The 13,183-nt window shown below is 37.9% G+C and overlaps 1 protein-coding gene across 4 annotated transcripts in view; it reads left to right on the top strand.

Annotated features, from left to right (window-relative positions):
• The window catches only part of MTMR7 (myotubularin related protein 7), a 51,648-nt gene that overhangs the window by 35,480 nt on the left and 2,985 nt on the right, over nt 1-13,183 (top strand). For 3 of the 4 annotated variants that reach the window (XM_065837762.2, XM_065837760.2, XM_071807544.1), the window contains 6 exons: nt 3,913-4,022; nt 5,941-6,066; nt 7,889-7,938; nt 9,623-9,823; nt 10,698-10,838; nt 12,783-12,909. In XM_065837762.2, coding sequence (XP_065693834.2) covers nt 3,913-4,022; nt 5,941-6,066; nt 7,889-7,938; nt 9,623-9,823; nt 10,698-10,838; nt 12,783-12,909 — 755 coding nt within the window. The remainder of the gene's footprint in view (nt 1-3,912; nt 4,023-5,940; nt 6,067-7,888; nt 7,939-9,622; nt 9,824-10,697; nt 10,839-12,782; nt 12,910-13,183) is intronic. The other variant, XM_071807543.1, reaches the window with a different exon arrangement.

Here is a 13,183-nt window from a genome sequence, read left to right as displayed (position 1 = left end):
TGGTCTGTGTGCAAATGTGAATTTTAGATCCAAGAAGGGCTTACCTTTTCCATGACAGGAGAGCTGTGCTCTGTTTTCAAAGAAGAGCAGTTTATGAAAACCAGCAGTAAAATGTGATGCAGATGAAACAGTCGCTCTCTTCATGACTTATTTTCATTTAATTCTTTGTTCTAAAGGTCTCAGTAAGGAAACGAGAAGGATTTTTAGTTCATTGCAAAGTCTTGTTTGGCCAGGAGAGAGGTCAGGTGAATAAACTTATTGCTTTATTTGTTCAGCTTAAGACCATCAAAGTTAAAATAGTAAACAGCCAGCCTGGCTACATGGGACAGTGCCATGTATTCTTTTTGAGCCAAAAGTTCATGAGACAGACTCTTGGCCCAAACTGACATGTAACAAGGTAATTTCTAATGCATTTAACACTTTAAGGTGCTTTGGGGACATAACTTCTTAGCATTTATTTTTAAATGAGCCATATGCTCAAAACATCTGCTTTTATCATAGGTTTTGTATTTGCCATGTTGAAATCTCATATTTAGTGACCTTGCTGATAAGATTGCAGATTTAACTTCTCTAATTTCCAGTTTCAGGTACTTGAGGCTCTCAAGTACTTTTTTTTTTTTTTTAATCTTAAGAGTTTCAGTGTATGAGCAGGGCTTTTCTCATGTAAAGTACTGTGTAGTTTTTTTCCATTTTTACCAGTGTCCCTTCATCTGTTTCTCTGGTGACCATTAAAGGGGTATTTATTACCTGACTTACATATGCAAAGGTAACCAGAACTGAAAAGGCTGTCCAGGATGATGATAACACATATTTAATATGACTTTACATTTTTATCAAGAAGTGCTTAAACATACCTAGGTGACTCTCTAAGGTAAAACATCATGTTACACTACAAACATCACAAAACGTGTCTGCTGCTCGTGTTCTGTTGTGAGATGTTATAAGGTACATAAAAAACTTTGAAAATATGAATGAGGCTGATGATAACTGATTTTAGTTTAATATGTGCTGTATTGTTGCTTGGAAGTGTACAGCATGGGGAAGAGGACACCAAGACATAATGGGTCTGACGTGGTGCAGGAGTGCAAGGGCAATTTTATTCAGCTTACTGGAATTAAGCAGAAACTAAGGTTGGAGGATCTTTTTCACATGAGAGACTGCAGGTTATTTTCAATATATAATTTTAAATAATTTCTAATGCTTAGGAAATTTGAACAAAAATTGATTATTCAGTTTTCCATCAGAAAATGCACTTACATTAGGAGTGTGTCAATTTCAATGATGTTTCTTTAGGAAAAGGCTGAAGAAATTAATTTAAACTTATATCAAAAATTTCTTTTAGTAGGTAAAAAAAAAAAATTTCAGCTTTGTGATTCTACTGACTTTAATTCTATCAATTATATTTAACATGTTTTTATTCCTGTATAATGTTAATTTTTGGCTAAATGTGTCAGCATTATAAAATGATTAAATTTGTAAGATAATATTTTCAGAATATGCAAAAAATGTTGAGATTTGACTGTACTCTGGAAGTAAAATGCATTTCAATACGCTGGAATTTCTTTCCAGAAAAAAACCAAATATTTTTACTTTTGTTTCTTCTGCCTCATATTGCTTTAGTATAGTATTGATTTTTTTTTTCATTGAAAGAGAGGTGTATGTGAAAATCCTTGTGATAATTTTGGTCCTATGCAGAACCTCCTTGAAATAATTTTTAATATTAGAAGCAAATGCTGCACAAAGACTTTTCTCAGTAAAGATTCAAGGGCTGACTGAGGCTGCTGTTTGGAATTTGTGATGGAGTGAGTTTTGCTGTACATCCAGGGGCCAAACAAGACTTAACCCGTTTGTTGTGCACTGAGAAGATGATCCCCACAGGCTCCCCATCTGTATTTAGACAGCAAATGTGAGCTTCTCCTCCCTTGATATCAGAAAGAGTAGTTGTTGATGTAAGAGCAGCGCCCTGATCCTTGGACTTCAGCGGCAGATCAGCAAGAAAGAGAGCCTGAGGGTCTGGCCCACACCATTTACATTTCCTCTACCTACAACTGTGCTGCCAGAAATAGGGGAGCTGGTTCAGCATCCCTCCCAGGCACTTTTGCTGGTGGAAGAGGCAGTTTCCACCACGTGCCCTGTTTCTTCCTCCCCTCCTGGGGAAGTGAGCACCGCTGGGTTGCTATGAGCTCTGCCCAGGGGTTCTTGATTTTCCTGTGCTCAGAGAGCAGGTAGAGTGGGTCTTATTTCTCCAAAGTTTGGTACCTCCTTTGCTGAGATGGAAACACCTTTCCCCCTTAGGTTAAGCCTCAGAGTTGAATTAGTAGTTGAAGTCAGTATTAAGGTCCAGATTGGTGGCCAAAATCATGTGAAATATCCAGCATATGCCTTTAGGACAGTCTGAACTTTGCTCAGTGAAGTGGTCGGTAAATATTGACTCTAATTTGGTAGTGGGAATGAGCAAAGCACTATTTCAGCCTTACCTTGGTCTTTTGTAAACAGAGATGGCAGCTTCAGCCAGAATTCAGCTACTAATTAGTTGTGCTCCCATCTGCACAGGAGCATTAATCATGTGAAAAGCTGTTTGCTTTCAGTGCTGCTATCCATGCATTTTTATAAATATCCTTCAAAAATGACTTTAAAAAAAAAACACCTCAAAGAGGCCCTACATACAAAGATAGCAAGACTTTGTATGAACACATTAGGCTATTTTGCCTCTGAATTAAATGGAATTAAGACAGTTGGATACATTCAGATATGGTATAAATTCATAAAATTAAATTCCAGTTACACTGAAGGAAACTAAAGTTTTGCCACTGGTCATAATGGCCATAATTACCCGAGTCTTTTAAAAGATTTCCAGAGGACAAGAGATCTGCTAAGACATTATTCATTCACAGATCATACATTAACTCCATAAAACCCATGACATTTTTAACTGTATTTCTTAAATGAATTTCACTGGTTAATATATTTTTCCTTAAAAGACAGTATAATTCTACATGGATCAAAATAAATGTGTGGTCTATTTATTGGGTGAATTTAGTATCTCACTGTTGAAAATAGATTTAACCAAATATTGTTGAGTATTTGTTTGCTGCTGGATAGAGGCATCTGAATTAGGTTCTGATGGCCTTTTTTTTTTTTCTTCTGATGCTACAAATTTTACAATATTAAAAAATAAACACTTGGATACACCAGGATAGACACTTACTGGGAGTTTTTTTGTTTTGTTTGATTGTTGTTTTTCTTTGAACATGGTATAGAGCTTGGAAAGCTTTCAGGAAAATATTTTCCTTGATGAATTATAGCTTTTGCTCACCATCAGAATACTTTCTGGCTACAAATGAAGTTATAATAAGGTTTCATTCAGGGATGAAGAACTGTTGAGTGAATCACTTTAACTCCAACACCACCACCTGTGGTGATTTTGAAGGCTGGTTTGGGTGGGCCTCTTCTAACGGAGCTTCATCACCAGCCGTGGCTGGGAACAGGAGGCTGTGGCCCAATTTGGGTTGCTGCCTGTCTGTCCCATAGCAGAAATTGTATGCTTTCTGCTTCCAAGCCCTCATTATTGAGAAAATCCCCTCTCAGGGGTTTGAAAACTTTGCTCCCAACACAATTTTGGAAAATCTGTGCTGCAGACAAGGATGTAGTTGGTAAACTGTTTGCAACAGGCTTTGTGACAGCTTCTCTTTTTAACCGAAATCAACATATTGGGTGAAATTTGACCTAGCCCTGTTTCTTAGATATAACCTTTTTTTCAACGGTAAAGTTTGGCTGTGAAGTAGCCATTCTTTTTAAAAGATGGATGTTTTAAATGGTGGATATTTGAAGAGATAACTCTTAGGTTGAACAGTCAGTGAAAATTTAGGGGACTATAATTACTCTGCATTTAAGATGTAGTTTATTTTGCAGTTTGTGAGCTGAAATCGCCTTCAATGAGTGATTTTCTGTGGGGCCTAGAAAATTCTGGCTGGCTGAAGCATATCAAAGCCATTATGGATGCTGGCATTTTTATTGCAAAGGTAAAGTGTATAAAATAAGAACAAAACTTGGACTAACCAGGTACAGGAAGTGAGGACAAAATTCTCTGCACATGGGTAACTTGCGTTATCTTCAGTGATGTTGTAACTGAAAAAAAACCCCATGTTGCAATGCTTCAAATATGACAATAATTCTTAGGTGCTGTCACGTGGATTTCTGCTAATATAGTTTTAAAAAAATGTGATCTTCTGCACTGAAGACTTCAAATGTACGAAAGCCTCTTCTGCCCTGTATCTTGTTACACCAGGTAACACCTGAATGTTCTTACTGTACTCCCCAGCAGAGATTGTCACCGTTTCTTTCCGTTTCCTCTGCCTCCTCCACTGGTTTCTGGACATTTTCTTTGTTGAATGTTTCTGTTCAAGGACTACTTTTTTGCATGGTAGCTGTGATATAGGAATATTATCTACTGCATTATCCCCTCTGAGTTATTTAGCAACCAGCTAAATTCACCCCCTTAACCAACTCCTGTGTGTCGCCATGACCAAATTCTCTAGCATCTTCTACACTTACTTTATTGAGAACCGTTTCAGACAACAATTATTGGTTTTGATAAAAAAATATCTTTTCCTAATCCCATCCAAAGTAATGTAGATATTTGTCATCTATCATCAGTAGTTTTAATTCTATTACCCCTTCCTTGTGCTCTGCCTTTTACTGTTTCAGATCTTATTTTTAAGATTACGATGACAATTTTTTAAAGCCTTCTTATTCACATGATCTGCTACATATGGATAAAACTTCATGGGTTTCCGTCCTGAGTAACTGCATTTCTCTTACTTTGCTCCTTCCTGCTCAACAGGCAACTGTAGTTCCTTACCTGAACAGCAGTTGCAGGACAAATGGACACATTATTATTTCTCCCAGCCCTACTAGCTTTCATTAGCTAATAGAAATCAGGTCATTTACATTAGCTCTTGCCAACTTTTCCCCAGTGGCTAGTCTTAAAATACCATCCAGAAAAAATATATTTTATCCATATGCTTTCTAGCCTCGTGCCTCCTCAGACATGCACTTTGACTTGTTTTTATTTGTTCTCAGTTATTGGTCTCCTGCCCACAGGGTTCTATTTTGGCAGAATTTACTTGTCTCTTGAGATAAACATAGATACTTTATTATTATTCTTCATTCCCTATTAAGCCCAAGCTGAAGTTAAATGTTTATTTTTCTAAGCAGTATCTTTCCTAACCTATTTTATTTCCCTACATTCTAAATTTAGTTTTCTTTAGAAATTACGAAGGCCAAACCCCTCAGAATTAAAAAAAAAAAAAAAAAAAAAAAAAAAAAAAAAATCTCAAGTTTTAAAAATAATGCAACAGCAGACTTCGGAGAACTTAGTGTCTCCCTAGCTGTTTACATTAAAGACGCTAATATAATCTTGCTTATTAGATGTGGAAGTTTACCAGTATCACCACACAAACCTTCATCAGTGTGCAATGCAGTGTGCTGTAATAACATCTGTGCTAGCACTGGCATCGGAAACAGACATTGCCTTTATCGATATTAGCATCAAGAAGGGAAATAAAGAGCCATATTGCAAATATGGCTGTTCTGTTGCTGGTTTATTAATTTGAGCATTAGCAGCATCTGAATCTGCTCTAAGCAGCTGTCCGCTCTGGCAAACTGATGTATTTTTGTTGAAACAGATCCCACATCCTCCTGTAGTGGAGCATAAACAGGTGATGCTGCAGCCACCATATTGCATGGGATGCGAAAAGATTAAGACTTTTCAAATGAGAGGAATAACACTCAATGTAATTTGAGAACTCTGTGGCAGAATAAAGAAATTAACAAGGTTTCCCAGTTCCCACACTGATACTCTCTATATTGTGCTATCTCTTACCTACCATTGCCTTTCTCTCTGCTTGTGAAATTTCTGACTTTTTCCTGTCTCTTTAGGCTGTGGCTGAGGAAGGTGTGAGTGTGCTTGTTCACTGCTCTGATGGCTGGGATAGGACAGCCCAGGTTTGCTCTGTAGCAAGCCTTCTCTTGGATCCATATTACAGAACTATGAAGGGATTCATGGTAAGCAGGTTCTCTTTCACAGAGTAAATGAAGTATTATGCATCATTAAAGATATATGTCTTTATTTTTAATGGGAAATAAACTTTTCTTAAATATACTTTTTTAAAAAATTTTATTTAGAAAGGAGAGTTTTTATGTGTCCAAATTACAGTCTTCCAGTTTCTGTATGAAATGTCATCAGAGGTGGGAATCAGTTGGGCACCCACTATGTTTTCCCTAACCTTGACCAAGGAGCTTTCTCATATCCCAAGGAGCTTTCATGCAAGCAATAATTTGTATTAATTTTCAAGGATCAGTCAAATTTTGAGTGTCAGAAGTGTGTGCTCCTTAGACATTAGACTGCAATGAACAGCTGTGTTGGAAAATCTGTTCCTTTCTCAAGCAAATCAGTATTGGTAAAGAAGCTAGGAATGCTGCTTATCAAGTTACTGGTCACATGTTAAAAAGACGTTAGAGACATTGTCATGGAGGCACCCCAAGATTAGTTTAAGGGACAACAGGGTCCAAAACAACTTTTATTATACTGGTGAGAAACAGGGTTTTAGCACTCCAAAAGTGACTTAAATACAGGTTCGGATATCAGTTGAGGAAAATTATTAAGAGGCAGCAACTAATACAACAGGAGGTCCACAGAGCGCATGCATGTGGCTTCACCCAAAACAATGCCGGAGCCATCCCTGAGTTCCAGAGGAGTACACAGTTGCCTGAACACAGTGCGGGATTATTCTTGAAGAGATACACGTACTCGTAGTGAGTACGGAGAGCTAGTACACTCGTGATTCTGCGAGGGTAAATCTAGAATACACTCACAATCCTGCGAGGGTTAATTTACTTACACGTGCAAATGTGCACAGAATATTACACATGCTTATGTGGAAGCACGGGAGGAAAATACACTCGCGATTGTGCGAGGAAATCATTTATACATGTGCTCGTATTGAGCACAGAAAGTTACATGTGCAAATGTGTACGGAAAGTACACATGCTTGTATTAAGCACGGAAAGTATGCGTGCAAATGTGCACGGAAAGTTACACATGCTTGTATTAAACACGGAAGGAAAATACACCCGTGATTATGCGAGGATTAATTTTACACGTGCTCATATTGAGCACGGAAAGTTACATGTGCATATGTGCACAGGAAGTATAAATACACTCGCAGTCCTGCGAGGAGAAGTTTTACTCACACCCGTGGTGGCAAGGCAAGCGGAGTCTCCATCCTGCGCAGGGGGCTCTCAGCGGCAGCATCTCGCTCGTGCTCTGAGAGACCCGCGACAATGGGCGGAGTCTCGACGAGAGTCCCGTTTTTATAGGCTGATCAGATCTGACTGTAGGCATTCCAGAAGCTTCTCTGCACCCCCACACCGGCTGTGGGGTGCCCCTGAAGCCTCGGCACTCCCTTCTCCTAATGGCCCTGGCCAGGGTGCTCTGGGGCCAAACAAAAGAAGCTGTTAGCCTCAAGCAGCAGAGAGAGAGAGAGGAGGGTTTGCATCCTGCCACAGACATTTTTAGGTTCTGTTTTAGAAAATGATGTATCAAGCTAACTCAAGTTGTGTGGAAATACTGGCATCCTATCTGCAACCATGAAGAGTGCTACTTTCCCTTGAACTGGCAGCAGTGCTCATCACTCCTTTTTTTTCTGCTTATTCTAAAAATTATCTGGGATTCCAATACTGCTTTCTTACATCATTCTCACTTTTAACTTCTCTGCTTATTCTAAGAATTATCTGGGATTCCAATACTGCTTGTTTACACCACTCTTCTGCCTGCTTAACACATTAGCTCTGCTCTACAACACTGAATGCAATATTCTCATTTTAGGTGTTAATTGAAAAGGACTGGGTTTCCTTTGGTCACAAATTTAACCACAGGTAAGCTGGTGCTAAGCTTTTCTCTAGATATTTTTGTGTAGTCTGTATCTGCTGCCATTCCAATTTTACTTGGTTGTTGCCTATCAAAGCATATCGACAGCGTGCCCTCAGGAAACAGCCATACCCTTTTCTCCTACTATACAATTCATCTGCCTGGAAAAATCAAAGGGGAATATTTTCATATCAGTCTTTTCTTATATACGCATTCCACAACTGCTATTGGCAGTTCTGAGTGCTGGTCTTGCAGTTTCCTCAGGCACTGAGAGATCCCTGTGAGAAGAAAGCATGTATGTGGCTTGCAAAATCCCTTGGGACTCCAGCAGATCTTTCAGTAGTGCCAAGACTTCCCACCTAAGTCCTTGTTCAGCAAAGACTACATCTTGCAGGACAGTACTTAATCTTAGGCATGTCTGCAAGTTATGTAGCATGTAAAAAATACACTCTTCCCATTATCCTCTGTTCAAACGAAAACAGTAGGATTTGTTCGGAAATATCACGTAAAGGGAAGTGGAAAGTTATCTATCTGGACAAGCTATTTTGTACATCCATTATATGAGTACTATAATGTGATTAAAATATTTGAAGACTCCATATGTTCAAACACGGATAAATATCCACACTTTCCTTCTTTTTTGTATTTCCTTTTATTTTCCGTAAAAATATAAAACGTGATTTTTATACTGGAATATAATTACATTATATTGCTTGATTTGAATAAAAATTCATGTTCTAGTTTCCAAAAAACACCAAGAAAACTTTCAGGAAAACTGTGCAGCTCCACACCACCTGTGAAATTCCAGCAAGAATTACTACAGTTAATATGATACAGTCAGATATCTATTATTATCAGTTGTGGAAGATATTATTAAATGTAATCACCACTGATAGCTTTGGTTTGCAGCACCATATTGCTATATTCTCTGTGATGCATAATAATAATAGAATTAGAGGTTTCAGTTTTAGATGTTTATGGAGTTCCATTCTGCATGCACGTACACACATGATAAGCAGAATAATTGATTGAAAGTGCTTCTTCTTATAAAAATATTATAAATATTTTTCATATTTATAAATTTTTTTTTACTTCTATGTGTTTCATATTTTCAGGCTCCTGTTCTTCAAGGTACCCCATTGCAGGTGGTTCCAAAAGACATCTCTATAGATAGAACATTTGATGTTCACTTGACATACACAGTAGCATGTTAAACATTTACCACTTTCTAAAAATTTCACCAAGAGAGGGCAGCTTTAAACTGTTTTCTGCCAAGCTTTTTCTGTTCCTCTCCTGTTCAGTTTTCTGATTTTGGCAATGGTCCGCCATTGAGAGAAGGTCTAAGCTTGGTTTTTAAAGTCGTTGCAGTCATTCTTATGATGACTTATGTTACTTCGGCATAACTTTATATTAATAGCGTTAAAACATGGCTATGCAGCAGGCAGCTGTTAGTAACTGTAAGGCAACAAAACACTTGTAAATGTTTTGTGGCTTTTTGTTTTCTTTATTTATGCTTGATAAACTCTGCCTTCATTCTGCTCCATGAATTTTTGTAAATAAAAATCTTCTAGTAGTTGAGATTTTAGAAATGAATGCCTATGATGGAACTTGTATACTAAATGCAAATATTTGTTTTCATTGCTGTTAATTCAGTTTTCCTGGTTATAACGGAATGTATCTTATCTTGTTTAGATATGGCAATTTAGATGGAGATCCGAAGGAGATATCCCCTGTTATTGACCAGTTCATCGAGTGTGTTTGGCAGTTGATGGAACAGTTTCCTTGTGCCTTTGAGTTCAATGAGAGGTTCCTCATCCACATACAGCATCACATCTATTCCTGCCAGTTTGGGAATTTCCTGTGTAACAGCCAGAAGGAGAGACGAGAGCTGAAGTATGAAAGTCTTTTCTTTAATAGTATATTCATGTGTGGCATCTGTGGGTGATGTTGTATTGAGGAGTCAGACATTTGACATCTCCATGTATGTGCTTTCATAAGGCGCAGTGCAGACTTCTTGGCTGTCATCTGCTGATGACACAGATTAATACTGAAAAAAAGTTGATCCTCTAAGTTTATCCTCTGCAATGTGGCTCCGCTAGGAATGTAATCCACAGGGTGTGTGACAGGGATTAGTGAAAACTGCCCAGAGCATTAGCCCTTCAGCCATGTGGCCCTGCCTTCATTGCAGCATTAACAACATCCAAGGCAAGCTGTCACTGTAGCTCTAATACAAAAAACTTATTAACTAGTTAAGATCTCAGTTTAAGAATCACTGCTCTTCTGTGGTTTAACATGGTTTTGGATCTCATGAGCATCCCAGCCAACACCTCAGTCCTGACCTCTCCAATACTTTCTTACAAACAGCCTTTTTATCTGGTAGCCCTTCCTAGGACTGACTCAGAAATCTGTCCTTCTGCTCTTTGGCCCCAAGGCAATTATGCGTTAATCTACCAGCCCTCAGGCCCAAATAGAGACAATAATATCATTCCTGGCAGCGCTGATGTTTGTATTTGCTTCCTGGTGCCTTGGCTCCTCATGATACCCTCTGCTTTCCTCATGCATCCCAATCGTGTCAGCAGCAGCAAGAGGAAGGTGGGAGTTACCACTTGCTGCTTCCTTTTGGTCCTTTTCACTGCTCAAATGCAGAGCAGCTTCAGTGTCACAATCCACTTAAAATCAAAACACTAGAACATCTTCTTTAAGCTTTAGCTATACCTGAATTGTAGTAGAGACTTTAATATATTTTTACTTAATGTATTTTTTTCAGAATCCAAGAACGAACATATTCACTGTGGGCTCACTTGTGGAAAAATCGTGCTGATTACCTGAATCCTTTATATAGATCAGACCACAGCCAAACTCAAGGGACTCTGCACCCCCAGATGGCTCCCTGCAACTTCTTGTACAAGTAGGTAGTGTCACTTGCTATTCAGAACTGTACACTGTGTTAGTACAGAACAGAGTACCTTTATATTTAAATATTTTTCACTCCATAAGGTAGCTTACAGAGAATGAATTCAGTCTGGGATGCAATGTGTTCATTCTTTGTGTGCCCATAGTCAGCCGACACCTCTGCACCATTCCACAACAGAGTATTAGTCTGAAAAGCAGCTTAAGATTAAAGCTATATTGATAGTTGTGTCCTAATTTCATGGTTGCTCACTTCTTCCACTGAGAAATGGCTCTTTCAGTTCTGTTCTTGTCTGTGGTTTCCAAATTTAAAGTTGCTTAAACATCTTACATTCCAAGATTTTGTGGTGCTTATTTGGATCAGTTGGTATAAAAAAATTAAAAATGGACATTTCAAGAAATCATATGGTTTCATTGCTAAAACAAGGATTTAGCAAAACAAAAAGGAGACTTTCCTGATGTTGCTGTTATACTGCAAAATATATGAAGTAAGTTTTACCTGATATTTAAGTCTTTTCAAATTGTAACAACAAAATATCATAATTTTGGAAATGTTATTATTGACATTCTGAGTAATTGTGCAATTAATCTTAACAAACAGAAGAAATTAATTAGAAATTAATCAAAAATGTTATTTAAGTTAAACTGTCCAGTTTGTTTCCCAATTGCAAGTAAAAGGACCTGTTAAAAGTCAATAAATATCCTAAATGACAGAAACTGAATTTTTTCACATCTACTGTTCCAGGTCACATTCACTTTAAAACAATGTAAAAATAGTCATTAAACCTATTCTTTAGCATAGTGGGATTTATAAAAGAAGTACTGATATTGCAGGTCCTCCATTGGATGAATAATCCTGTTGATCTTAATGGAATTACTTGGATGTGTAAAGATTTCCATGTGTGAACTATGAGATGATAACTTAAGGGGAAGTGTGACTTCAATAGAATACGAGCGGAGCAGGAATAATAAACCACCAAAGAGCACGCATATGCTCCAAAAATATCTGTTGGCTCCTTGGCTGCAGCTGGGGGCAGGTCTCTTGGTTACTTAACCTGTCTGGTGAACTAGTTACCTACTTACTCAGAGTCTGGCTGTGGTCACCTATTGCCAGGAAGACAAGGCAGAAGGAGTGCTACAGTAAGCTATGGACTTACAGTTCGAGTCCTTTCCTCCTGAAAATGAAAAATCAGCACGGCTGTGTAACTAAGGGTTTGTCAAGTACATTCCATTGAACAGGAAGAGAACTTGCCAATGTATATGCTTCATGCAATTTTCTTGGGTCAGTTTAAAATGTCAGTTTAGATTTTAAGAGAACAGGATGCCACACTTTTTTACTCCTGATTTTCAACTTTACAGGGGGAAAAAAAAGTAAAAATAAATAAAAAATAATAAAATAAAAATAATAAAAAATAATTAAATAATAATAATAATAAAAAAATCTGTTGAGTAGCTGCACTTCACCCCACCTCAGACTCAGACAAAACCAAACATACCAAATTTCACAGTTCACTTAATGGGAAGTTAAACAACGGTTGAGAACCAGGATTATGAAAAACTGTATTTAACCTTGGCTGTTTTATAGGTACCATTGCTCTAAAGCCCATAGTGTAGAACAAGAAAATAATACAGCAAAAGTTTGCATTCAGGGAGCCACCCTCAGCCATGTGATCTAAGTCAAAGGTACATTCACCTTTCTGTTGTGTGAACCGAAACTGGTTCAAGCTGTGTATGTCCACACAGTTGTGTCTAAAGGACAGAGACAATGCAAATGAACCATAAATCTTACCAAATATTCAATTAACTTATGTGTATGCACTTTAAAGATAAATAATCCAAAATGATGGTCCATTTAGGACAACATCTGGAAAAAAAGTGTATTTAAGTCTTCTGGGGCCACCTCACCAAATAAGAAAATTGCTGACCTTCCCATCAATTCCAGGTTCTGGAGTGGGATGTACAACCGCTTTGAGAAGGGGCTTCATCCTCGACAGTCAATTACAGATTATCTGATGGCAGTGAAGGAAGAAACTCAGCAGCTGGAAGAAGAGCTGGAGGTCTTAGGAGAGGTAATAAACACTTGATCTCGCAGACTTAACTGATGGTAAAGGAAACCTAACTCCGTATTTACTCTGTACAGTCCCTGCATGCTACACCCTTTTCTGGTATGAGGGTGTTCAGCTGTCATCTTTGCTCTCACATAAATTACCATTAATGTTTTGCATTTAAGACATAACAATGGATTTTTTTCTTCAGGGATAAAATTTTACCTGTGTTGTTGCAGAAGTACTACTCCTGAAAGAAATTTTCTATCTTTCTGTAACTCAGAAGGAATTGTAACTC

This window comes from Patagioenas fasciata, chromosome 4, assembly GCF_037038585.1.
Source record: "Patagioenas fasciata isolate bPatFas1 chromosome 4, bPatFas1.hap1, whole genome shotgun sequence".
In the NCBI taxonomy this organism is placed as follows: domain Eukaryota; kingdom Metazoa; phylum Chordata; class Aves; order Columbiformes; family Columbidae; genus Patagioenas; species Patagioenas fasciata.
This window is presented reverse-complemented; position numbering and strand designations above follow the sequence as displayed.